The sequence below is a fragment of the Rhineura floridana genome, chromosome 3 (assembly GCF_030035675.1).
Source record: "Rhineura floridana isolate rRhiFlo1 chromosome 3, rRhiFlo1.hap2, whole genome shotgun sequence".
NCBI classification, from domain to species: Eukaryota; Metazoa; Chordata; class Lepidosauria; order Squamata; family Rhineuridae; genus Rhineura; species Rhineura floridana.
Genome location: NC_084482.1, coordinates 87,752,318 through 87,777,313, shown reverse-complemented (window position 1 = coordinate 87,777,313; position 24,996 = coordinate 87,752,318). Strand labels below are relative to the sequence as shown.

Sequence of the window (24,996 nt, the reverse complement as noted above, 5' to 3'; positions counted from 1 at the left end):
TTTACCTAAGGAATAATCCCCCTAACTGAACAAAGACGCCAACCCAGGGCAGAGTTCGGGTTAATGAAAAACATGCAGGCTAAACAAGTTCTTCCCAGGAACAAGAATTTGTGCTCAAACACAGCAGCAGGTATAATCTTTAACTTCATCTAGGTAAGGCAAACAAAACAAAGGACACCCTTTTATGTACCAAATCACTCACCTGTACTCCCTCTCCTAGTTTACATGCAATGTAAAGCAGTTCAAGAACACATTTAAGGTTAGGGTTTGCTGTGGGTCAGACAGTTCTCTTATGGCTACAGCAATAATCTTGACATGACAACACACCCTAGGAACCTGCCGCATCCCGGGGTGGGACAAGGAAAGGGTAAGAATGGTAGGCATGGCTACACAGCTGTATCTAGAAGGTTAGAGCCTTCTTGCTTCGTATACTGTATAAGCAGAACATGGTTTCACCTCCTGCATGTCCAGCATAGTAACACAGCGAGATATGGAGAAGGGATAGAGCAATCTGTGCTTTGCTGTTAGTCTGCTTGGTTTTTATATGATGGATGTATGGTAGGTAAAGCTCCTTTTTTTGCTTTCAGCATAAAACCCAGGTGGGCTGGTGAAGGAGACAGGAATTTCTAAGCTTTCAGAGTGCTTCTCGAGCTTTTGACCCATTAAGAGGGACTGGCAGAGGAGAATGGAGTGCTCTGTCCATCTAACCCCAGCTTCTCCTGTGAGCTGGAAAATGTATTGCAGGTGTTAGGATCAAAATTGAACCTCAGCCGTCTGCAATACTATAGTTCACTTGCCTTACCCAAACAAATTCAGGCATTATGGGAAATAGAACCAAAATGGTCTTTAGTTGACTTTTGATATAAAATGTCAGTTTATTCCCTGGCGACCTGACCCTTACCTACATTCCAGTGGCTCGCATAATAAAAGCCGGTTTAAGCTGGAAACTTCCCTACTATGTATCTCTTGTATCACATCCATGCCTATGATCTTGTTTATTGCTACAAAGGTGCCTTGCATAGAAATGTTATAAGCTGTTCCGCTGCCCCACAGATCTTGACTTGTGAAACCCTTTGATATGCAAGCGTAGTAATTTTCATGTCTGTCTCCTACCCATGGGACGCCCGGTTGCAGCCGGCCACCCCTTTACTCTTCTCTTCTTCTGTAGTTACATAGTGCTTATCTCAAGGACATGCGAAGTATGCAGACATGGAATCTAAGAGATAATCTTAGTGTTTCCACTTTCGTCCTTCCCCCTACACCCCTTTACCTCCTCTTATCTGCCCCAAAGCTATAGTGTCTAGCAACTGCTTCTTTTGTATTTTGTGACGTATGCCCGATACTGTAAACTTCGGGGTGAGCCTATATAAACCCTATGACACCAATAAACGAGGTTCCCATGCTGGCCGACTTCGGCTTGTAAGTATTGGGTCCCCTTTGCAAAGGTTCTTTGTCTCATGTTACTTGATCTCTGATAGTGGGTTCATTTGCACTCAACTCCGCACTCTTCCCGGGTGTAATAAGCGAGTTGGGGTTGACAGGGTGACTTGTGTGTTGGGTTTGGACCTAACAATTGGGGGCTCGCCCGGGATCCCTTGTGCGGACCCCCTTTTTGCCATTGCACCCCTTAATTTGATAACAGGCGCCACGAGAGAATTTTCTCGGTTATCAATAAAAGCGGGCAGCTTTGACACTTTGGGGATAAAGCACAGTTGAGGAAAAACCCGTTATCAGACGTCATGGGAAATAAAGGGAGTGTACCGGTAAAGGACAGCCCTTTGGGAATAATTCTTTGATTTATTATAGTGTATCAGACTATGACAGCCTGGTTATGGTGACCTCTGGCATATGGGCCTCATTCTGACCCTAAATTGCAAGATAGTAAGAACTGGTTTTTCAGCTGACTAAGCTAATAAGAAAAAGTCCCAAACAGAAGGTTTACCTAAGGAATAATCCCCCTAACTGAACAAAGACGCCAACCCAGGGCAGAGTTCGGGTTAATGAAAAACATGCAGGCTAAACAAGTTCTTCCCAGGAACAAGAATTTGTGCTCAAACACAGCAGCAGGTATAATCTTTAACTTCATCTAGGTAAGGCAAACAAAACAAAGGACACCCTTTTATGTACCAAATCACTCACCTGTACTCCCTCTCCTAGTTTACATGCAATGTAAAGCAGTTCAAGAACACATTTAAGGTTAGGGTTTGCTGTGGGTCAGACAGTTCTCTTATGGCTACAGCAATAATCTTGACATGACAACACACCCTAGGAACCTGCCGCATCCCGGGGTGGGACAAGGAAAGGGTAAGAATGGTAGGCATGGCTACACAGCTGTATCTAGAAGGTTAGAGCCTTCTTGCTTCGTATACTGTATAAGCAGAACATGGTTTCACCTCCTGCATGTCCAGCATAGTAACACAGCGAGATATGGAGAAGGGATAGAGCAATCTGTGCTTTGCTGTTAGTCTGCTTGGTTTTTATATGATGGATGTATGGTAGGTAAAGCTCCTTTTTTTGCTTTCAGCATAAAACCCAGGTGGGCCCATGCTGGCCGACTTCGGCTTGTAAGTATTGGGTCCCCTTTGCAAAGGTTCTTTGTCTCATGTTACTTGATCTCTGATAGTGGGTTCATTTGCACTCAACTCCGCACTCTTCCCGGGTGTAATAAGCGAGTTGGGGTTGACAGGGTGACTTGCGTGTTGGGTTTGGACCTAACACAGGCTAACAACTTGGGAGGGGGGTAATTTACAAGGCTGCTATAATGCAATGAGGGCAACAGTCCTAGGACTTGGATCTACCCGGATTCCACTGTCCTACCAGGACTTTCGCCCAGTCTCTAATTTACCATTCTTGGGCAAGGTGATCAAACGTGTGGTGGCCAAACAGTTACAGACACACTTGGAGGAAACAGATTACTTAGATCCATTCCAGTCGGGCTTCAGGACTGGATATGGAACTGAAACAGCCTTGGTTGCTCTGGTGGATGATTTAAGGAGGGCATTGGATAGGGGAGAACACTCCTTCCTCGTCCTCCTGGATCTCTCAGCGGCTTTCGATACCGTCGACCACGGTATCCTCCTGGATCACCTGGAGGGAATGGGAATTGGGGGCACTGTTTTACGATGGTTCCGTTCCTATCTCTCAGACAGGCACCAGAGGGTGGCATTGGGGGATGAGGTTTCAGACCCTTGACCTCTCAATTGTGGTGTGCCACAGGGTTCTATCCTCTCTCCCATGCTGTTTAACATGTATGTAAAGCCGCTGGGGGCCATCATCAGGAGATTTGGGTTGCAGTGTCACCAATATGCGGATGACACTCAGCTCTATCTCTCATTTAAGTTCTCACCGGAGTTGTCTGTGGAGACCATTTCCAAGTGTCTGGAGTCTGTAAGTGAATGGATGGGAGGAAACAGGCTGAAAATGAACCCCGACAAGACCGAGGTACTGCTTGTGGGAGATAAGAGAAGGATAGGGGATACTGACCTGATGCTGAATGGGGATAGATTGCCCCTGAAGGACCAGGTTCACAGCCTCGGGGTCATTCTTGACTCCCAGCTGTCCATGGAGGCTCAGGTATCGGCGGTGAGCCGGGCAGCTTGGTATCAATTACATCTGATACAGAGGCTGCGACCCTACCTTCTGGCTCATCTGCTCCCACAGGTGGTACATGCCCTGGTCTCCTCTCGCTTAGACTACTGTAACACGCTCTACGTGGGGCTACCCTTGAAGACAGTCCGGAAATTACAACTGGTACAGAATGCGGCGGCACGGCTGATTAAAAACAGCCGCCGCCGGGATCATATCACCCCAGTGCTGGAAGATCTGCACTGGCTACCAGTTGTGTACCGAGCCCAATTCAAGGTGCTGGTGTTAACCTTTAAAGCCCTATACGGATTCGGTCCAGCTTATCTAAAGGAGCGCCTCCAGCATCACCAAATATGCCGCCTCACAAGACCTTCTCTCGGTCCCACCAGTTAAGACAGCTGGGCTGGTGCGGACCAGAGAGAGGGCATTCTCAGTTGTGGCACCCACCCTCTAGAACTCTCTGCCATACGATCTTCACCATGCCCCCTCCCTGGTTAGTTTCCGCCAAGGACTGAAAACTTGGTTATTTCAGCGGGCATACAGGTCTCCTAGATAGTTTTAGTTTACAGTGTATAGATGTAGGTGGTGGATTGACATTGTTTTATATGTGAAAACTGTATTATATGTTGTTTTTTAACTATGTACGCCGCCTAGAGTGGCCGTTCATTCGACCAGATAGGCGGCCTAAAAATAAAATTTTATTATTATTATTATTATATCCTGTATAGCTAAAAGGATTAGACAGAATCAACTTTAAGCTGAATCACTGCAATTCATGATGAATACCCTGATGTTTCAAACACCATCAGGTTTGAACATGATTCCCCCAAAAGTAATCTATAAAATGATCTCAGAATTACTCTCAGCTGGGGTAGGGAACAGATAATCCTCCAGATCTTGCTGGACTACAACTCCCATAGTCATTTACCCTTGGCCATGCTGGCTGGGGCTGATGGGAGCTGGAGTCCAACAATGGAGAAGGGCACCGCAGCTCTAAGCCAAGAAAAGTCAAGACAAGCAGGTCAGGCCGGGATGGCAGACCATACAATTTCAATAATAGTGGAAACCTGCTAAAAGAGCACTTAACTCTGGTTTGAATTCATCAGTAAAAATATAAATGCTGCCATCTCAAATTGACCAGAGGAACAGGTCATTTCTGATACATAAATCTGCTACAATATTATTAACGTTGTATACCTCTCTCCTCACGTGTTGCAAAGTACTCTTAAGGCAGCAGCAGGGCTGAACAAATACAGTCAAAAGTGGCCTATCTGATTTATCAACAATCTGAAGTCAGATCCACAGAGCTGAATAAATACTACTCCTATGCTGATCTTCAGATATATATCAATATATGATCCACTACAGATCTATTAAGAGAGAGAAAGAGAGAGACTGACTTACTGATTAATGTTTGCTATTGTGTCCATCCAGCTACGAATGCGCACCTTGTTGCGAACATTTGGAGGGTTACTAAATTCATGAATTACACAGATGTGGTATGGATAAGGGCCACTAAATATCTTTTGTTCTAGAGTCAGTGTGTCAACCTGTGGAAAAAAGATACCACAGGATTTGTAACTAAAATAAAAGAGCAAATACATAAACATAATTTACAGGCAGCGTCCAACCATCACTGCTGATAAAATGTGCTGTACTTCTCTTCAGAGAAAGTAGTGAGGAGTAAAATAGCATGAACACACTGGAGAATTTTAAAGCCATGTATATGATGAAGAGATTCTGTATGTTTTCCAACCAAGCTCTGCCAACACTTATAAAAAGCACTCAAATTTAAGGAATTTTTTTTTGGGGGGGGACTAGTTTACCCTAACAATCAGCCCTAATATGCATTCTTTTTTTTTTTAGCAAATATTCACATATTTGGTTAACTAAATGAACACCATACTCATTGTGTTCAAGAGACGCTAGCCAGTTCTAGCTTATTATTGATTGTTCTGCTGTTTTAGTGCAAATCTTATCTTCATTTTACCTGACTAACTGCTAAAGCTTAAAAAATTAATAAAATTTTAGTGGGGGTTATTCTATTTTCTAAGCTGCCTTGTAGACACTATAATCACCATTAACTACAATACCGTTTAATAAGTTCAAGAGGTCTGAGGTACTTAATTTGGGCGTTTTGTGTTTTCTTGCTGGGGAGCCATTGCTCTACCCACACAACACACAGGCATCCGAGAACTGAACCTCATTTTATTGCCAGAATGACAGAGCATGAAAAATAGAAGTAATTTTTTACGTATATCTTACGCAGTATCTCACACTGCATTGTGTTACAACTGCAGCTACTACTACCACAGGGCCTCTGCTCTAAGTGGAATGCTATGGCAGTTATCATACTCAGTCCAGTGTTGTTTGAACAACACATACGCACACAAACACAATTACTTTGCTTGAGGAAACAGAATGTTTACAATGTTCCTGTCAGGTAAACTAAGCTTAGCCCTAAGGACACCCAGCATGTAACATACTGATGGGGAAGCCATGAAAATGAATGGTGCTAATGGGTTGTATCTTAGGGTACTTTTGCTTTCGGGCACCTGATTCTTGCTAATACGTACTGCAGCCTTCTGCACCTTATCCCATCCTATGCCATAGTATTCTCCAAACTCTCAGGTGCAGCTTCTTAAGTGAGTCTGGAAGCTTAACTGAGACCCCATCTTCAGTATACATTTAAAGCCCTATTATACCACTTTAAACAGTTATGGCTTCCCCCAAGTAATCCTGGCAAGTGTAGCTTATTAAGGATGCTGAGAGCTGTTAGGAGTCCCCTAGTCCTCTCACAGAACTACAGTTCCCAGAGTTCCCTGGGAAGAGGGACTGATTTTTAAACCACAATTAAAGGATTCTTTGGGGAAAGTCATGACTGTTTAAAGTGCTTTAACTGTATAGTGCAGATGAGGCCAGAGTAGGGAGGACTGACAAAATATGATGCAGAAGTACTTTCTGCCCAGGCAAAGCCACTGCTAGACACAAAATACAAAATGGCTTTGAAGGTCATCTTCAACTTCACACTTGCAGCTGTCTCACTAGAAAAAAAAGGTGACACTGCTCAGGTGAGACGTGAAAGAATACCAGCAGTTTTGAGTAAACAAAAGCCACCTGTATACCTGCTGCATTGGACGAAGGTAAATGATCCGGTTTCTTTCCGGTGGCATCCGCAGTATCTGATCCAGTACCTGATCCATGTTTAATTTCTTGCACTGAGCATAGTCAAATCGATTGACAATTGGTGCATTCTCTACCTTCAAGTGCTTAAGTACACGACATCTGGTGGCTAGAAGTTCCAGGACAACAAATGGTTAAGTCCACAAGATATACAAGTTATGTTATGTTTAGCCATACATATGACTATAAATAGACCTACCCCATTACAAAATGCTGGAAAGGTTATGTTGTCATATTGCAAATCAGTATGCATTTATGGAAGAATTTAGCAACAAAATCTGTTGACAATTTGCATTTATTTGCTTTCATAAGAAACAAAATTAGGAAGCAAAAAATTAAAAGCATGGTTCTAAAAAGCAAGAAGTGTGACATATAATCTTTGCATGCCTTATGTCTTTGCTGCTGTCTTATCTCTTTTACTTTCCTGCATTATATTGTTCAACTTTAACCGTATCCAGAACACCTCTGGTGCCTCAGCAACTGCAGAAAAAGAGCACCCTCCATCCATTAAGTTGGAGAACACAGCAAGCAGGCAGCAATGGAACATTCGGGGTGGGCACTAGAAGCACCAGTGATTATAGCTCAGGGGCACAGCATTTGCTTTGCACATAGAAGGTCTCAGGTTCAATCCCTGGCATCACCAAGTATGGCTGGGAAAGACTTTTACAGCTGGTATAACATAGTGGGGAGGAGAGCCTGGCTGGGAGTCCAGAGTCTGCGAGTTCAAATCCCTGCTTGTGTCTCCTGGGTGTCAAGGGCCAGCTAAAGATCACCCCCACAGGGAGTGGCTCAGGGGTTACGTGCCCTGCCACCTGTGCAGCTGTGGGCAAGCTGCATAGTCCCAAGAAGCCCAGTTGTCCCCCAGCTGGCAGTTGAGGACAAGGAAGGGGATGGATTGCACCACTGTGGCAAGCTGAGCAGGCCCTAGCCAGCTGGGGAGGACTGGCCTTAGAGGGAGGCAATGGTAAACCCCCTCTGAATTCCACTTACCATGAAAACCCTATTCATAAGGTCGTCATAAGTCGGGATCGACTTGAAGGCAGTCCATTTCCATTCCCCCCCCCGCAACCTCCAACTCCTATCTGGAAGCAGGAAAAGTGTGGCACCTTAACAATATTAATTATTTTAGCACTTATTCCCTCCAATAGATTGTCTTCTATCCAACTGCTTCTCTCGTTTGTTGAGGACTCTTTGCTTGAGAGGAGGGAAATGCTTTTTGCAAATCCCCCTATCTCCTACTGCACTACCTCCCATGCTGTTCCCCAGCCCTCTGGAGCAGATCTCCCCATCCCCAGGGGAGAGCAGAAGGCAGGCAACAACCAGTGAAAATAGCTCTCCCTCCCTACCCTTTCGTTCGAAGAGCCTTCCATGAGTGGAGGGACACAACTGAATCAAGCCCATTACGATCAGAGAAAAAACCCTATGATGCAACTAGTAGAGATCGGGGATGTCCCAAGTCTGATGAAAACAAAATTTATCAAAATTTCCCAGGCTCCAACAATCAAAGCATACATACCGTGAATGAACATCATTTTAGGACAGTCTTTCAGCACTAGATCTGTTATGCCACAGTTTGTCAAGGTGATCCCAACAAGGTTTTTTGATTTCAGAGTCAGAACCTGAGGAAATTATTTTTAAAATTAAAGACCATAACATGAACCACACACATACACATGTATACAAAACATATAGCAATAGCAGTGAAATGTGGGCAATAAATGTGTACAACAGAATGTAGGCAGCATCATTATATAATACTGGAAATTATGGGAAAATATGTGACCAACACTCAAGCAGGATCATCAGACATTGTATTCTATTAGATGAATTTCTTCCTCCTTGCCTGCTGGTATATGCAACAGTCTTTAGCAGCAAAGATGACACTAACTGACTGCTAGTGAAATATGCATTACATCCAAATAACATAACAGTGAAATCTGTAGGAATGAAACAAAAAAGAATTTGCTTGCTATTCCATTAAGACATAAAGTGATTCAGTAATGTGGTGCAGGCTTCTGGTTTGGGGCTAAAAAGCCCTTACCTGAACATGGTCATCCTCAATCACAGGATCGCTGGTGCTTGTGGACTTGTCAGCTGTCCGTTTTCGCTTTACTGAATGCCTGGGCTTTGGTTTGGTTGCTTCTGGGGAAAAAACAAATGAATAAAAGACTGGAAGTTCCTTATTTGTAAATAGCTGTAACAGGAGTAGCAGTGGCATATTCCGAATAGTTTCTTAGAAAGTTGGGAGAATAAGGCCCTCTAAAAGTGATTCCAGAATAGGGGCCTTCAATAGGTTACTTGGCTTACAACTGGGTATTAGGAAAATTACCATAATGCAGGATGAGTGGTTTCACTCCTGCTGGCTGATCCCATTTATATAACATGTAGAATAACCACTCTTGGATTTCTCCAAGTCACTCAAAAAGCAAAGATAGCCATGCTAGCCCATAAGAAAAAAAAAACCAAAATACACTACCAAAATGTCTCTGCAGGCTTTCAAGTTCTCTAGAATTCTTCCCAAGGCAAGGATGATACTGGAATTTTTATGTTCAAAAATTGTTTATCAGCCATTGTGTTTCTTCTGCCCAAATGTCCTAGGTGCAACTTGAACTTTTCATAGCACCTAGCAGAGCCTCATTTTAATGTCTGCTACCTCCTTCACGCATTTCAACTTAAGGGTGGAACTTAATCTTGTGCAAGAAGACTGCCACACATGCAATGGGACTTCACCTCCCTCTACTCGCCCCCTGCACCCTCATCAAATCTACTCCAGGGTTGACTTCACCAGATGGGTGGGTGATGTCGGCTGATGGGTGGGGTTCAATTCTGCACGGTGCAGTACCCCTTGCGAACAGCTCTGGAGGGACATCCAGCGGGCTGCAGGGGGGAGAAGGGAAAGGTGAAGCCTCCCTGCAGAAACAAAGTCTGTTCTGCTTGCATGTGGACACGATTAGATACAACCCCAAGACTGTGAGGAAACATGAAACTCCATGGCTTAAGCATCAGCCAATGTGCTCTGTTTATCATTGTTGTTTTTAGCATGTGTTTTAAATTGTTTTTAAAGGATGTGTTTTTAAATTTGTATATTTGTTTTTAATGTTTTTACTTATTGTAAACCGCCCAGAGAGCTTCAGCTATGGGGCGGTATAGAAATACAATAAATAAATAAATAAATAGCCTGATGCAGAGTTCTCAAAACAGTATTTCAAGGGTTCAACAGTATTTGGGTTGGCCTAATGCAGGGGTGGGAAACCTCCACCCATGGGCCATTCTTGGCCTACCAGGGATTCCAAGTTGGCCCACCAGGCCATTTTTTTTAACCTAATGCTATGTGAGCAGCCTTCCATACATGTAATGAGACTTTATCTCCCTCTACTCCCCCCTGCAGACTCATCAGATCTGCTCCAGAGCTGACTTCACCATAAGGGTGATGTCAGCTGATGGGTGGGGTTCAATTCTGCACGGTGCAGCTGTAGAGAACTTGTGCATAGTTGATCCCCATATAAAGCAGGATTTAGCCCTCCAGCCATCAGCTGCTCCATAACCACCTCCCCCCACCCCAGCAGTCCAACTATGAGAGGTGGGGGGGGGATCACCCACCTGTCAGTCACCTGCTGTCACTATGCTGAAAGATGACTGGTGCCACCCACCTGTCAAAGCTGGACCACAGGAGTGAGGGGAGATAAAAGATTGGCCTCCTACGCCAGAAAGGTTCCCAAGCCCTGGCCTAATAAATGACTTGTCCTAAAGTGGGTTTTGGAATCACTCTAGGACTGTAATTGTAAGCGTATTTACCAGGAAGCATGCCTTATTGAACACAGTGGAACTTACCCTAATATAAAACACATTAAAATTTAGCTGTTGGTGAGGAAGTTACACCAACAAGAACAAGTAGCATTAACTCGTAGGGCTGGAGCCAGATAAGCCACTCTGTCAATAAAGGCTCCTGCTAGAGGAAGGCCAACTAGGTGGGGGAAGTAATTTTCACCAATTCCCCCTGCATCCTCTAGGATGGCGTGGGGAACCTTTTTGGCTCCGTGGGGCAGATCTTTATCAAGATCTGCCTACATGCCAAAACCCACCTGTCAATTACATGAAGTCACAAATGACGTCAGGTGATTTGGTGCTTTGAAGTCCCAACTTAGGGACTTTAAAGCACTTTGGAGGCAGCAAGGCACTGGAAAGTGAAGGGTTTTTTTCTCCTGTTTTAGCAGCTGTTCCTTCATTTTAGCAGTACTTTGCTGCCTGCCAGGTGCTTTGACATCCTGACTTCAGGACCTCAAAGCATAGCCAATCTGAGCAAGATTTAATGCCCTGGAGATTAAATCTTGCTCAGTTTGGCAGGATTTGATGCAAAGCCCTTCCTGATCCAGCTGTTTCTTGGAAACTTCAGAAACTGTATAAGGGGGCTTTGCAGGCACTTTCAATTGGCACTGCCTGTAGAGCCCCTTCCAGCCAAGCCCCGCCCTTACCTGCCCCACGTCTGACATTAGATTAGGGTGTGTGGGTGTGGCTTTCCCCAAACAGCATGGAGGGCCAAATGGGGAAGCCTGGCAAACTAAATTTGATCCATTGGCTGAAAGCTCCTCACCCCTGCTCTAGGACTACCTGCTAAGCTGTTCTAGAGGGTCCTCCAACCCTCCTAAATAGCTTTGGGGGGACGACACAGGAGCCCACAGAACAAAGAGGAATGTTCAAAAATCACTTCCCACCCTTCTGCCTGCAAGAGCATCTTGTTAGCTGAATTCCACTTATCTAAACTCTAGATCCAACCCCTAGCTTTTAATCATCTGCTTGTAGCAATATGAAGATATTTCCACCATTGCAGAGAACTGAAATTGTTTCAAAATACAAATCCTAAGAAGGCCCCCAGATTATAAAAATAAACTACCTGTTTGAATATTAATTTAGAGGAAGACATGAAAGACTGGTTCCATATGATATTTTTGAGATATGATGTGATGCACATGAATGGGATTATATGTGCACTGTATGAATGAAACAAATAGTTCCTGAAGTAAAATGGATAATCAAATGCTCTTGTCATAGAATCTTTAGGAAACCTGTGTGAACAATTAACCTCACAGGTCCACATATGATCCAGTCATAGACATGAAAATGCTACATCTGAGTTTAGAATCATTGATAACTGAAAGGGAAGTGCTGTTCTTGTGTTTAAGCCGGTACCACTTTTTACTTTAAAAATATTGAGTTATGCAATGCGAGTGATAATCAATAGTTGCAATATATTGGGACTAACACCTCCTATCAAAAGGTTTTTAAGTGCCTTCCCACTCTGCATTTCAACAAGACACCTTACAAACATGAGTAACTTCTTTCCTGCAGTGACAGATTCTATCAAAGCTGAAGTGCCTTGGAAACATTTTGAAAGGCTGTATATAAAATTATTAAAATAATACATAAATAATAAATCAATGTGGTATTTTGAAGTGCTGGACAACGTGAAAGGGACCCAGATGAGAATGGGAAGTTCAGTATTAGGATCTATGTGCTCTCTTTGTTTCGATTCACATCCAATGCATATTTTTCCCCAGACCTGCCCACCTGCAGGGAAATGACATTTACAAGAGCTCTGCTCACTGAAGCAGACAAGAGAACAGGGCACACCATATGAATATCATCTTACTGTCTGCATACAGCAATGAAGCAAAGATGACTTGAAAATTGCAGTGCCTTTTAGCACTCAAGGGGGAAAAAACCATACCACTTAAAAAGACCACTAAAAAACACACAACTCAGAATTCCTAATCTCATTAAAACTACAACATATCCTTCATTTGGGTATGCGTAACATGGGAATGTTATCCCTATTATAGGAATACAGCCACTTTTTCTTGACCTGATATAGTTTTGAATGAAAAGGGCAGTATTACTTGATATGCCATGGAGATTTTTAAATGTTTTTATGGGTTCTGCCCAAAGAGATTTCAACAAGGCAACTAAAATATTTAAAAGCCACTTTCACTAAAACTGAGCCATTGGCAGTGAACGTTTTTACGATTATGTTTCTGCATTTGCTAAATAGTTCTTTAAATATTAAATTTAAATAAATGCAGAATAGCCACAAAGCAAGAATTCCTGATGCATTTCATAAACGACACCTCATCATGTGAAATGCCATTCATTTACAGCAGAGGTAGTGCCCAACCGATGTTGTTGGACTCCAACTCTCATTGGCCCCAGTCAGCAAAGGTAACAGTCAAGGATAATGAATGTTGGGGTCCAACAAGATCTGGAGGGCATCTTAGTAGCTACCTCTGAATTATAGAGAAGATTTAAGAAATTATCCTGATTAGGTAAGCCTCTAGTTTGAATAAAATCCACACATTATAAAGAAAAGTAATAGAGGTTAAACATTAAATGACAAAGCATTATTATTAAAGAATCATTAAACCAAGCCAAGTATTGTTTTTTTCAGTTTTAATGATAACTAATGTTTTTCTGTGACTTAACATCACCCTTCCCTCCCACCATATAAAAGAGCAGTGGTCCTTTCAATGCAATGAGAAGAGGACCAAATCCCCATATTTATGTATTTAAGGTACCAACTGTGAATAAAATGTATCATTTTAATTGCTATAAATTCAAAGTACTCAAAAAAGAAACCTAAGTTGCTGAATTCCCAACCCCTCCTAGTAATTTTATTCTTGGAAAATACACTGAAGATCTGAAAAAACAAGCGATGCCTTGCCAAATAAGCATTTCAAAGTGTCACCTGAAGGGAAGCATTAGAACAGGCACACATACGCAGGGCTGGCTCCAGGAATGCGGGGGCCCTTGGGCATTAGCCTGCCCCGGGCCCCTCTGCTTCCCTTCCACGATCCCGCGGATCGCAAGACGAGCTTCCGAACCGCCCGCCATCCCCAGCACTTCACTTCCCTTTCTCTGCTGTTCGTGCAGGGTTGCCATCAATAAAGATGGCAGCCAAGGTTTCCATAAGGGACTGAAGCCTTTGCCGCCATCTTGGTTGATGGCATGCAGCACGGGGGATGTCGGGCGGCTTGGAAGCTCGTCTTGCAATCCGTGGGATCACGAAAGGGGAGCGGAGGGCCCCCCAGTTGCTCCTAGAGCTGTGGGGCCCTCGGGCCAGTGCCCAACCTGGCCGCCCTGTGGAACTGGCCCTGCACATATGGAGGTAGAATTACTGTGAGTGCATTTGGGATTATGATATTACTATTAAAACATGCAGGATTACATTACATGTAAACTAAAAAAGGGGGAGGACTCCACTCTTCAGCCATTCAAACTTGGTAGACAAAAAACATGATGGGATAATCAATCCACATTGGGAAATATGTTCACTATCACATAAGTGTACATACATAGATTTGCATATAGACATAGTAGAATGTACCCCCCCCCAAAATCAGCAAGATTATCTGTGGATGATAATGCTGGGGTAGGCAGAAGCAGAAATGCAACATAATTTTCCTAATTCATTTCTACACAGATAGGCGCATGAACATTCATATAACCAGGTACTGACAAATAATTTGAGGTCACCAGGACATATCCCTGTCCTAAGAGGCAGGATCTTGTTTCCAAACTTTGAAATGTAGCATAGAGTGAGGCACAAACTTGGCTTACAGCTGGTGAGGAGCAGGCGAAATGTGCTGGTTTCTGCTACTAGTTTGCCTCCTGGGACATGCCAACACACCTCTGCCATCCTCTTTCTGCTCAGAGCTGGTGAGTGACAGTGAGCGAAGGTTTGCCCCTGCCTCTGCAGGGTAGTTGGAACTTCAACCTCCTGGCAGACATAGAGACAAATATCCCCAGCTCAACCCAAGCAAGGGGTGGAGGACCATCTCAGTCTCTCTGCCTGCTGAGTGGCTAAAACTCCAGCTTCCTGGCAGGTGCAGAGAAAAAGCATCCATGCCTGTGTCACATCTGGAGCCATCGTTTGAGCCAATTTGGTAGATAGCATCACCCAATTCGTGTCTTGCTGCTTCTGGGCTAAAAAAGTCTGACCTTTAATCAGTGATTACTGGAACGGGAATGAATCAACTTGAAGTGGAAGCCATGAGCTATTCTTATATTTAAGAGAAACTGCTCTGAGAACAAGCCTCAAGCAAGGGAAAAAGTATCAGTCACTCCTAGAAGAAAAAGGATATAGCATTCTTTCCTGAAATTTGACTCTTGGATCTAAAGGGTATAAGATGAACACATTGGGGGGGGGGAGCTGGAGCTGGAGAAAGAATTTGAATCAGGGCCCTGCCTTTTTATCAGGTTAAGGACTAGGAATACTTCTGACTTAATTGTTCTTGTAGCTAAATTTAGCTTTGACTATTGGAGAAATGGAAGCAAGCAAGATTAATTATTTTTAAGAGCTATAATTTAATATATTACTTATGCATAACGCTCACAGGGTAAGTTCTGTCTCTTACAATTATTTTAAGTAAATATTTATTTTTGTAGTGAGAGCTAGGTAACATGTCTTTCATGCCTGCTGCTTATGTGTCAGAAGCACACCTTAGCAGAAGGGGGCTCCCTCCTATAGGTGAAATAGCAGTCAAGCGCGATTCCTTGGAAAGACCTCCTATGTGTGAGGTGTGTCTGTAAAAGCTTCCTGGAGACTGCTAAACATGTGACACCTGCACAGTCCCCTCCACTTCAGTGCCAAGGGCTTCTTTTGGCTCTCTGCCTACACCCAGCAATCCCCCTGCCCCTAGCAGCTCCAGTACCGGGAGGAAGCCTTGGACTTGTCATGCTTCCCAAAGCCTGGCTGGCCCCTTGTCTAAGACTGCTGAATCCTGCATAGAACCGCTCTACACTTTGAAGGGAAAATGTCAGAAACTGTATTATTTAGGTTGCCAACAAGGTTCACTTCTTTTAAAGACTAATGCGATCACAAAATCTAGTCAACCGTCACTGAGTAGCTATCAGAAATCCTAGTCTTTCATTTTGAAAACAGCTTTAAAAACAGGCTTTATATTTCAAGGACATCCCCTGATAAGGACATTAGAAGCCCTCTCAAACATCAAGAGCTCAACTATGATCACTCCAACAGATCAATCATTTTTCCATGTCTAGTCATGAGCAGTTTGTAAACACAAGAAGAAAAAAGGAATGTCTGATCTAACAAACTTTTAGTACTCTATGCTGCTTAAGAGTCCCTCTCCCTCCTTTGACAATACACTGCTTTAAAGCAAAACAAAGACACAAGTAAATGCAACCATACCTGACTGAGACACCAGAGGCACATGGGAAAGTCTGCTTCTGGCTCTTGTTAGAGGCCTGCGGGGGTAATCTTCACTGCAGTCTGTTTCATCCCTCCCTTGATGTGAGGCTGGGCTCTGTTCCTCAACAGCAGTACCACAGACTCTCTCATGAGTCCTCCCACCGTTGGCCTCCCCAGGAGAATCACAGTTTGGTAATGTTCTCAGGGAGAATTCTGCCGCTCTCACATTTGGCCCATTCATACCACAAGCTCCACTGGTAGATGGAAGTTCACCACCCGAGACTCCATTAGTCCTCCTTTGCTGGTTGTGGGGCACATAGCAGGAACACCTGGAGCATAAAGAGTTGTCCTCAGTGTCCCTCTCACTGGAGTCTTCACTCTTGCAGAGACATTTCCCAGAGTCCTCTGCCACTGCAGATGGGGCCTCACTAGAGCCATCTGCTGTCCTCATACCACCCGGGCTTTGAGAAGCAGCACTGTCCGAGATCCCCGGAGGTCCAGTGGCACCACCGCAACCTGGGTAACAATCTTTGCTTTTATTTCTTTCGGTTGTTACATCACTGGCTGCTTTCATATCTGCTTTAATTTGCTCACTGGTGACTTGACAGCCTTTTTCACAGCTGCTCTCCTCAGAAAGAAACAGTTTTACCCGGCTGGCATTGCATCTCTTCCGCAATGGAGCTTTGCCTTTACCACTCACTGCAGCAACATAGTGAAAAGGGAAGAGTTGTCATAAAGGGACTCAACACAGACAGTTACAGTTAGCAACACACACTGGAGTACCTGGTGAGGTATCCAAAAGGGCAACAGTTGCAACATTTCAAGCAGAAAGTCTGGGATAAGACGTTGTGCAGCAATGTTATTGACAATAAGCTCATGTCTTGAATCTCTCTGCCTAAACTTATTGTATTTCGTACAGTCAAGCAGCTTAGAAGGCTCAAATTAATTAGTTGTACATGATACTTTCAATAGCTACCTAGCGACGTTAATCCTGCCATTTCTTTCTGAGAATTTTAATTCTTAAATCATTTTCTTTCTTCCTGGAGCACGTGGGCTTTAACAGATTTTTTCCCCTCTGATGCACTTACCTCTCAAGGTTATATTGGCATATTAAGATACTTTTTCACCAGAAAATATGAATTGTGGAGCATGTAAAATGCCTACAGAAACCCAAACACCTACCCCACATTGTGCTGATCTTCTTTGCCCCCATTTAAGGTTGCAGAGAAGATGTATATCAAAAACAGAAAAAGTAAAGTAATAAAGGTAACTGGGGTCAAATCCATCTGGATTCTGCTAAAGGAAATCACCAGATCATTATACAAAAAGAAATTTTAGAAGTCTGGTCTTTCAAATCTTGCGAAGCACGTGACAGTATTCATATAAAGTCTTTGACCTGGTTCAGGCAATTATGAATGAGCCTACACAAGCCTTGGGCTTGAACACTCCTTCCTCTCCTTCATGCAAGTGAGAAGGGACAAAAGTTTCCAATGTGACTTTAGAAGACAATCCCCCATTATAAATGCACTTGGGGTCTATGGTATATTCTAACTACAGTTAGCTAGCACAAGCCAGGCTCAAACTATTGTATAATTTCAAAGTACAAATTGATCCACAATCCAATTTATGACTGTTTTAAAAGAAATAAAATCGAACTGCACATCAAGAAATGGCCACACAATAATTATAAACAAAGAGATTGTGAAGCCCAAGTATTCTTTCTCTGTCTGTTTCAGCAGACTATTGCACAGAAGCGGGTTTTGGGTGGCAACCACACCACAACTATTATGTAAGAAGGCATCACTCTTGTGAGACAGAGTTAAGCAGTAGGTGATCTGCAGAAATATGAAAAGAACAATAGAAACTGACATGAGGGAATTCCATCTATCTGCAATTGGACACAATCTCTATGAACCACATTCCATAGAAAACTCTTATTCATGTATCATGTGCTTTGTAGGACTATTTTTACTACCTGCACGAAGAAGCAAACATTCTCACCCGAGGGGTCCCGAATTTCCACTGCATCTCTGATTCTCTCCTCGCCATCTGAATAATTTTGTGCAATGCTGTTTGTAATACAGGACCTTGAGGTGGCCATGTTCTCATCCTCGTCTTCGCTGTCTGAGTCATGGACAGTAATGGGTGCTAGCTTCACATTAGGCTGAAGACCACTGGGCCCTGGAAAAGAAAAGGAAGTTCAGTAATGAATTAGGGTACTTTCCAGAAACTATGATGCTTTGAGGTCTTTATTCCATCCGAAACAGGCATCCAAACTAGCTGAACTTTACATAGTTAGTTGGCATATCCACCACAAGAAGCTTCTGCAGTCTATGCATCCAGCTATGTTAATCTACAAGGTCCCCCTCAAACACCAACAAGGCATAACACAGAGGAAAAGAATAAACAAAACATAGTGCTTGCTCTATTGTGCTTTGATTTGGAGCACTTCTTTGTGTTATGTTGTGATCTTGTCTTCCACCTTTATCAGCATCCCCACCAAAAAATGGAGTACACAGTATGCTTTTAAACTGCAATCAGTGTATTGACATGGGGTGAACCCCAACCGTCACCATGGCAGGAAAAATCCCCCCCTGCAACCCCCTATGTACACCACCACAAATCGGCTGCATAAACATGGGAATAAAATAAAATAAAGCCACAAGATGTCTCACAGCAACAAAGATGTTTACAGGATGAGGTGAGCTGCAAGACTCCTGTAATCGGTGAAAAACAACCACCTATTTTTGGATAGAATGCCACATGTGTGCAGATGTCCCTGTACAGCACAGGGGTCTCAAGAAGGGGAACATGATCATGTAAATGAAAGACAAACTGAGAAGAAACAGTAACAGGATGAAGCAAACAAGAAGGGTCTGAATGCAGCCTAAATTAGAACTGAAACATTTCCTAAAATTTAAAGTATGCAGAGAACTATTTGTTCAAATGCAGAATTTTATCTAGCTGCACAAACATCAGGTATCACTTCACGACCCTGCCAACACTCCACCTTTAGCAGAGGAGATGTGGTTTCCTTTTTCTTCCACCACCCTTTACAACAAAGCTGCTATTCGGGACTCTGCCTATTTCCCCCAGCCCTTGTTATAAATATCCAGGTTTCTGATCAAGCCTCAGCCCCTCTGTGTATGTTTATGACTCTCAAATATAACAGCCCTGGGTTGGTCCTCTGTAACCTGCTCAAGTTAGTTTCTCAGGTACTTCACTGCCACCAATGATACTGTTTCCCCTTTTTGTTTCCCCTTTTTTGTTTATGTTTTGCCACCCTTGTAGTCTTGTAATAGCTGGCCAGGAACCAGGCATTTATTAAATAAACAAATACGTTTATTTGTTTAACAGATGTTCCTTAAGCAAGATTGTTTAAGTTCCAAGTACTCAGGCATGTGGTTTCTAAATATGTTCTTTACATATACAATTCCAACAGTCTTTTCTGTATTGTCAATTAATATGAACCTGCCTATATAACCCTCTACAACCCCCTCATTACCCACACAAATCCTTCAGCCCTCTCCCTCCAAATGTCAAATCCTATCCCTCTCCAACTTCAATCCCTCGCCAACTGTCAACTGTCAAGCCTTTCAAATATACAGTGCCTTGCAAACGTAATCAGACCACTGACCAATGCTCTCGTATTACTGAATTACAAATGGTACACTGTAATTTTGTTCTGTATACTTTATTTTGAAACACTGAAACTCAAAATCAATTATTGTGAGGCGACATTGGTTTTATGTTGGGAAATGTTTTTAAGAAACATAAAAAACTGAAACATGTTGCTTGCATAAGCAACCCCTGGGCTGTGGAAGCTCCCAGGTTACACAGATGAAAGAAACTGCCCTATCAAGGACACAATGACCTTACCATTGGCCTCCACCTGTGAATCATTCAAGTTGCTGTCACATTGTCAGGATAAAAACTCCACTGTTGACTGGTTAGGCTGTGGATATGAAAGAAAATGAAGACCAAAGAGCATTCTACAGAAGTGAGAGATAATGTAATGCATAGATTAGGAAAAGGGTGGTTTGTTTGGATATCCCAGTCAGCACAGCTGGATCAATAACAGGGGAGTGGAAGCTTCATCACACCACTTTTCACACCAAGAAAAGGTCATCCCTCAAAACTCAGTGCTTGAACAAGGAGACTTGTGAGAGAAGCCGCAGAGAGGCCAACAATCACTTTGAAGGAGCTACAGAGTTCAGTGGCTGGGAGTGGAGGAATGGTCCACCAGTCAACCATATCAAGAACTCTGCATAACTCTGGCCTGTTTAGGAGGGTGGCAAGAAAGAAGCTGTCACTCAAAAAGTACCATCTGAAAGCATGTCTGGAGGTTGCCAGAAAGCATGAGAGTGCCCCTGCTGTGATGTGGGAAAAGGTCAGATGAGACCAAGATAGAGCTTTTTGGCCAAAACTCAAAGCACTATGTGTGGCGCAAACCTAACACTGCCCATGTCTCAAGACACACCATCCCTACAGTGAAGTATGGTGGTGGCAGCATCATGCTGCGGGGATGCTTCTCATCAGCAAGGACTGGGCATCTTGTTAAAACTGAAGGAAGAATGGATGGAGCAAAATACAGGGAAATACTGCAAGAGAACCTGCTTCAGTCCAGTGAAAAATTGAAGCTTGGGAGGAAATTCACTTTTCAGCAGGACAATGATCCCAAGCACAAGGCCAAAGCAACACTGGAGTGGCTCAAGAACAAAAAGGTGAATGTCCTACAGTGGCCCAGTCAAAGTCCTGATCACAATTCCATTGAGAATCTGTGGTGCTCTTTGAAAATTGTGGTCCAGAAGCAACATCTAACCAAGCTGAACGACCTGAAGCGAATCTGCCAAGAATGGGCCAAAATCCCTCCGACAGTGTGTGCAAAGCTGGTACCCCAAAGGAGTTAAAGCTGTTATTTCAGCGAAAGGTGGCTCTACCCAATATTAATTGTGGGGGTTGAATACTTATGCAAGCAACATGTTCCAATTTGTTATGTTTCTTACAAACATTTCCCAACATAATACCAACGTCACCTTACAATAATTGATTTTGAGTTTCAGTGTTTCAAAATAAAATATCATACAGAATGAAATTACAATGTACTATTTGTAATACAGTAATATGAGAGCATTGTTCAGGGATCTGATTACTTTTGCAAGCCACTGTATATCAGCCATTCCATATTCACCCAGCCAATCATGCACAGCATTCACCAACATTCCATACTCTCCTTCCCCTCTTCCAACTCTCACTATTTACCTTACTCAACCTATTAAAACCTCACTTACCATAAACACTGAAATAAATATTATTTACACAGAATATGGAACATCACAGGTGGCAAGAGCTCAACTTCAGATTTTCTATTTTCTCAAACTGGAAATATTACTGTAAAGTGTTAGAAGTGTGGTGATGTATGAAGAGTTAGCATTGAAGCCAGGTGACACTAATCTCTGTGCTATTAATACTAGGCAGCAAAATGGAATCCAACTCCTTGGAAAAAAACACATTAGAATTTTATACTTTAATTCACTAAGAGAATGGCAAACAAGCACTGGGTATCTATTTCTCATTTGTTATCTCCTTAGCATTTACCGAACAGAGAAGCAGTGGGTGGGAGGAAGCCAACAGCCTAGTGTGGGATCTAATTTATATTTCTAGCTAGCAAATATAGATGCTTATATTAGAACACACTGCAAATTGAACTTTTTTAAAGAAGAAATTAACCACACAACAATAGACTTACAGCTTTTCAGGGCCAAAGCAGAAGCAGCATGGGAGTAGGGATGTAGTCGTGCAGGGTCTCAGGGGGTCTTAGACCCTTAACTTTTTTGGGAGCAGGGTGCCAGCAGGTTCCCTATGTCTCCACATCCTATGAGCCAATCAGCACAAAAGGGGAGTGTGTTAGCCACTGAGAAGAGTTTTCTACCATGCTTCCTTGTTCCTTCCTACTGATTGGAGCCAATCAGATTGAAAGGAGATGAGTCAGTCTCAGAGAAGACTCTTCTCAGTAGCTAACACTCTCCCCTTTCATGCTGATTGGCTCCTATGGACATCTGCTGTTGTGGGACAAGACATTATCAAGGATCTCATTCTCAACGCAGCAGCAAAAAAAGGGGGGAGGGGGCATGGCTGTGATAATCATGAAGGGACCCTGCACTTCTGAATTTGCCACTGTACTATTGCATGGGAGACATATGAAGTGTTTCTCAACTGTTTTTGTTTTGACTTTACTGCATCTATGAAAAGCTCCTAAATGGACTGGAGCAAAGGAAGCTCTACTTAACACTTTCTTCATAGGCTATTAGCCTGATCAAAATCCCACCCCAGCTACTTTTCTCCCTGCAAGGGAAAACGTACTAGGTCATTATCAGGATGCCTGCCCAGGAAAAACCGAGGAAGGGTAGATGCAATTCTGATTCAGAAAACAGCTCAGATGAAAAGAATTGAGGCCGCCTCCGCAACCAAATTTGGATCTCCCATATAGAAAAAACAGAAAGTGAAGAATAGAAACTGCTTGGAGACATGCCGCAGGTCTCCCACATCATGTCTACTGTGCTTCTGAATACAGAGACATTGGATGTTTTGCTTCACAATGTGCCGTAAAGCAAGTGACTGAGAACAAGCTGCCAATACCACTACTGCTATTATGAACTTTCTTCTCTACAACACTATCAAAAGGTGAAGACTGTGTTGTACAGAGAGAGTTGCCATGAGATCATACATATTCAAGACAACTCAAGAAAGAGCACGTGATAATCTCAAGCATCACATAAGCTATTAATTATATTAATATATAAATGTCAGGTAATACATACAAAAATCTCAATCAACTGAACACCGAACTTACAATGATACGGGATACCTTGGCAGTCAAAGCAGAGCTAGTCTTGCACAGCAGGTAAGAGTGTGAGCTTGTACATCTATAGTTCAAATCTTGCCTTAGCCATGAACTGACTGGTGGCCTTAGGCTGTGAAGGCCTTTCATTTTTTTTTAAAAAAAAGAAAGAACCATCTAAGCTTCTAGCCCTCTTTGTGTTTAATAGGGCTTCTTTCCAAGTAAATGGGTACAGGATGCCAGCCTAACTTTGGGTTAGGATTGGCTTTGGAGAAAACAGAGTTCTTGTGCCTTAACAGCTGTATCTCCACAATGAGGACCAGGGGACATTGCTGACTTCCTATGGTAAACATGCGGATGTCCAGGAGTAGCCATGACTGTACTCGCTCTAGTTTTGAGTTATGCAATGCCCATTTTATGTTATGCCAGGCCCCCATGGCAGTGACTGGTGCCCACAGTACTCTCTCAAAATTCAAAATGTATCCACTGGTCCAAAGAGGTGGGTGACCCCTGCCTTAGGCAAACCATTCTCAGCCCCCACATTTGCAATGTGGTGATAATAATACTGTCTTATCTAACAAAAGCGTGCTAAAGATTACTGAGATATGTATATGAAACTCTTTTTACATCACAGAAATGAAAAAGAAATGCTAAATATTGTTATTAATTTCAAGCTATACCACTGACATTTGTTTATTGATTTCACTGTTCTTAAATAGATTTAAAATTAAATTATTTTAATTCCAAAATAAATACTATCTAGATAGCTCTTAGCAAGACAAAACCAGCCTATTTTGCATTCAGCCAATGCAACCTGCAACTGGAAAGGGAGAGATCCTGATAAGACAAGTTACCTGCTTGTTCTTCATCAACTTCCATAGGAAGAAGTGCCTGATTAGTTGCAGAGGCTTCACTGTGGCTCTCTGCCATAGCCATTCCATCTTCCTGTGCCACCTCCTCCATATCATTCAGTGCTGCAAAGGGAGATAAGAATGACCAAGATACAAATGAGAACACCACTCTTCATTAAGAAGGCAGAAGCTAGTCACACATAATTGCAAGACAATCTTAGGAAGGCTTCAAAGGGCTCCTACAACAGAGGAACATCCGTCTTTGTCCAGGAAACTTAACAAGGTAGCTCTCCAGTAATCTGAAAGGGATTTTGATCAATTCCTATACTGCAGCTTTTGATGAAGACTCTGCCCTTTACAGAAATCAGTTTTGGACAGAAAATGGGGCCTTCAAGCCAGAAGAGGAAAGTCAATTTGAAATGATGCCTGAAAACCAAAAAAACGAATGTAACTAAAATATTTATGGTGGTTATTATGCAACATTAAGTCACTTTAAAGCTGTTAAGTAGAACTAAAATATCATTAGCTTGTTTTAACTGTTCTTGGTGTGGCAAGGGAAGGTGATTGAGAGGGTTGTGGTGCAGCAATTGCAAGTACTCTCGGATGAAACCAATTATCTTGACCCGTTCCAGTCTGGGTGCAAGCCTGGTTATGGGACTGAATCAGCCTTGGTCGCCCTGATCACCTTAAGAACATAAGAAGAGCCTGCTGGATCAGGCCAATGGCCCATCTAGTCCAGCATCCTGTTCTCACAGTGGCCAACCAGGTGCCTGGGGGAAGCCTGCAAGCAGGACCCGAGTGCAAGAACACTCTCCCCTCCTGAGGCTTCCTTTATTGGGAAAAGGATGAGGGAGTGCGACCCTGTTACTCTTACTTGATCTCTCAGTGGCTCTTGATACCATTGACCATGATATCCTTCTGGGCTGATTTGGTGAAATGGGTATCGGAGGCACTGTTTTACAGTGGTTCCGATCCTATCTCCAGGGTCATTTCCAGAGAATAGCATTGGGTGATTGTCTTTCGGCCCCTTGGCAATTGTGTTGTGGGGTGCTGCATTCTGCACAACAGAGGAAATGAACCTTTAGTGTGGCGGCACCTACCCTGTGGAACTCCCAACCTTAAATATTAGACAGGCACTATCTCTGTTAACCATTTGGCACCTACTGAAGACCTTCCTCTTTCAACTAGCCTTTTAAGTTGAGACCCTATCCCAGTCTGCTTCTGTGTTGGAATTGCTTTTTAATATGCTTTTAAACCTTTTTTAAAAAACAATATGCTTTTTAACATTTTTTAAAATGTCTTCAAAGCTTTTTTAAAAAAATGTTTTTAAAGTTGTT

The 24,996-nt window shown here is 43.0% G+C and overlaps 1 protein-coding gene across 4 annotated transcripts in view; it reads right to left on the bottom strand.

Annotated features, from left to right (window-relative positions):
- FBXO38 (F-box protein 38) overlaps positions 1-24,996 on the bottom strand; it is a 52,289-nt gene that overhangs the window by 5,668 nt on the left and 21,625 nt on the right. For 3 of the 4 annotated variants that reach the window (XM_061616819.1, XM_061616821.1, XM_061616820.1), the window contains exons 13-19: positions 23,663-23,782; positions 17,969-18,148; positions 15,968-16,666; positions 8,810-8,910; positions 8,285-8,387; positions 6,711-6,877; positions 4,990-5,135 (exon numbers count right to left, since the gene is read on the bottom strand). In XM_061616819.1, the coding sequence (XP_061472803.1) occupies positions 4,990-5,135; positions 6,711-6,877; positions 8,285-8,387; positions 8,810-8,910; positions 15,968-16,666; positions 17,969-18,148; positions 23,663-23,782 (1,516 nt within the window). The remainder of the gene's footprint in view (positions 1-4,989; positions 5,136-6,710; positions 6,878-8,284; positions 8,388-8,809; positions 8,911-15,967; positions 16,667-17,968; positions 18,149-23,662; positions 23,783-24,996) is intronic. The other variant, XM_061616822.1, reaches the window with a different exon arrangement.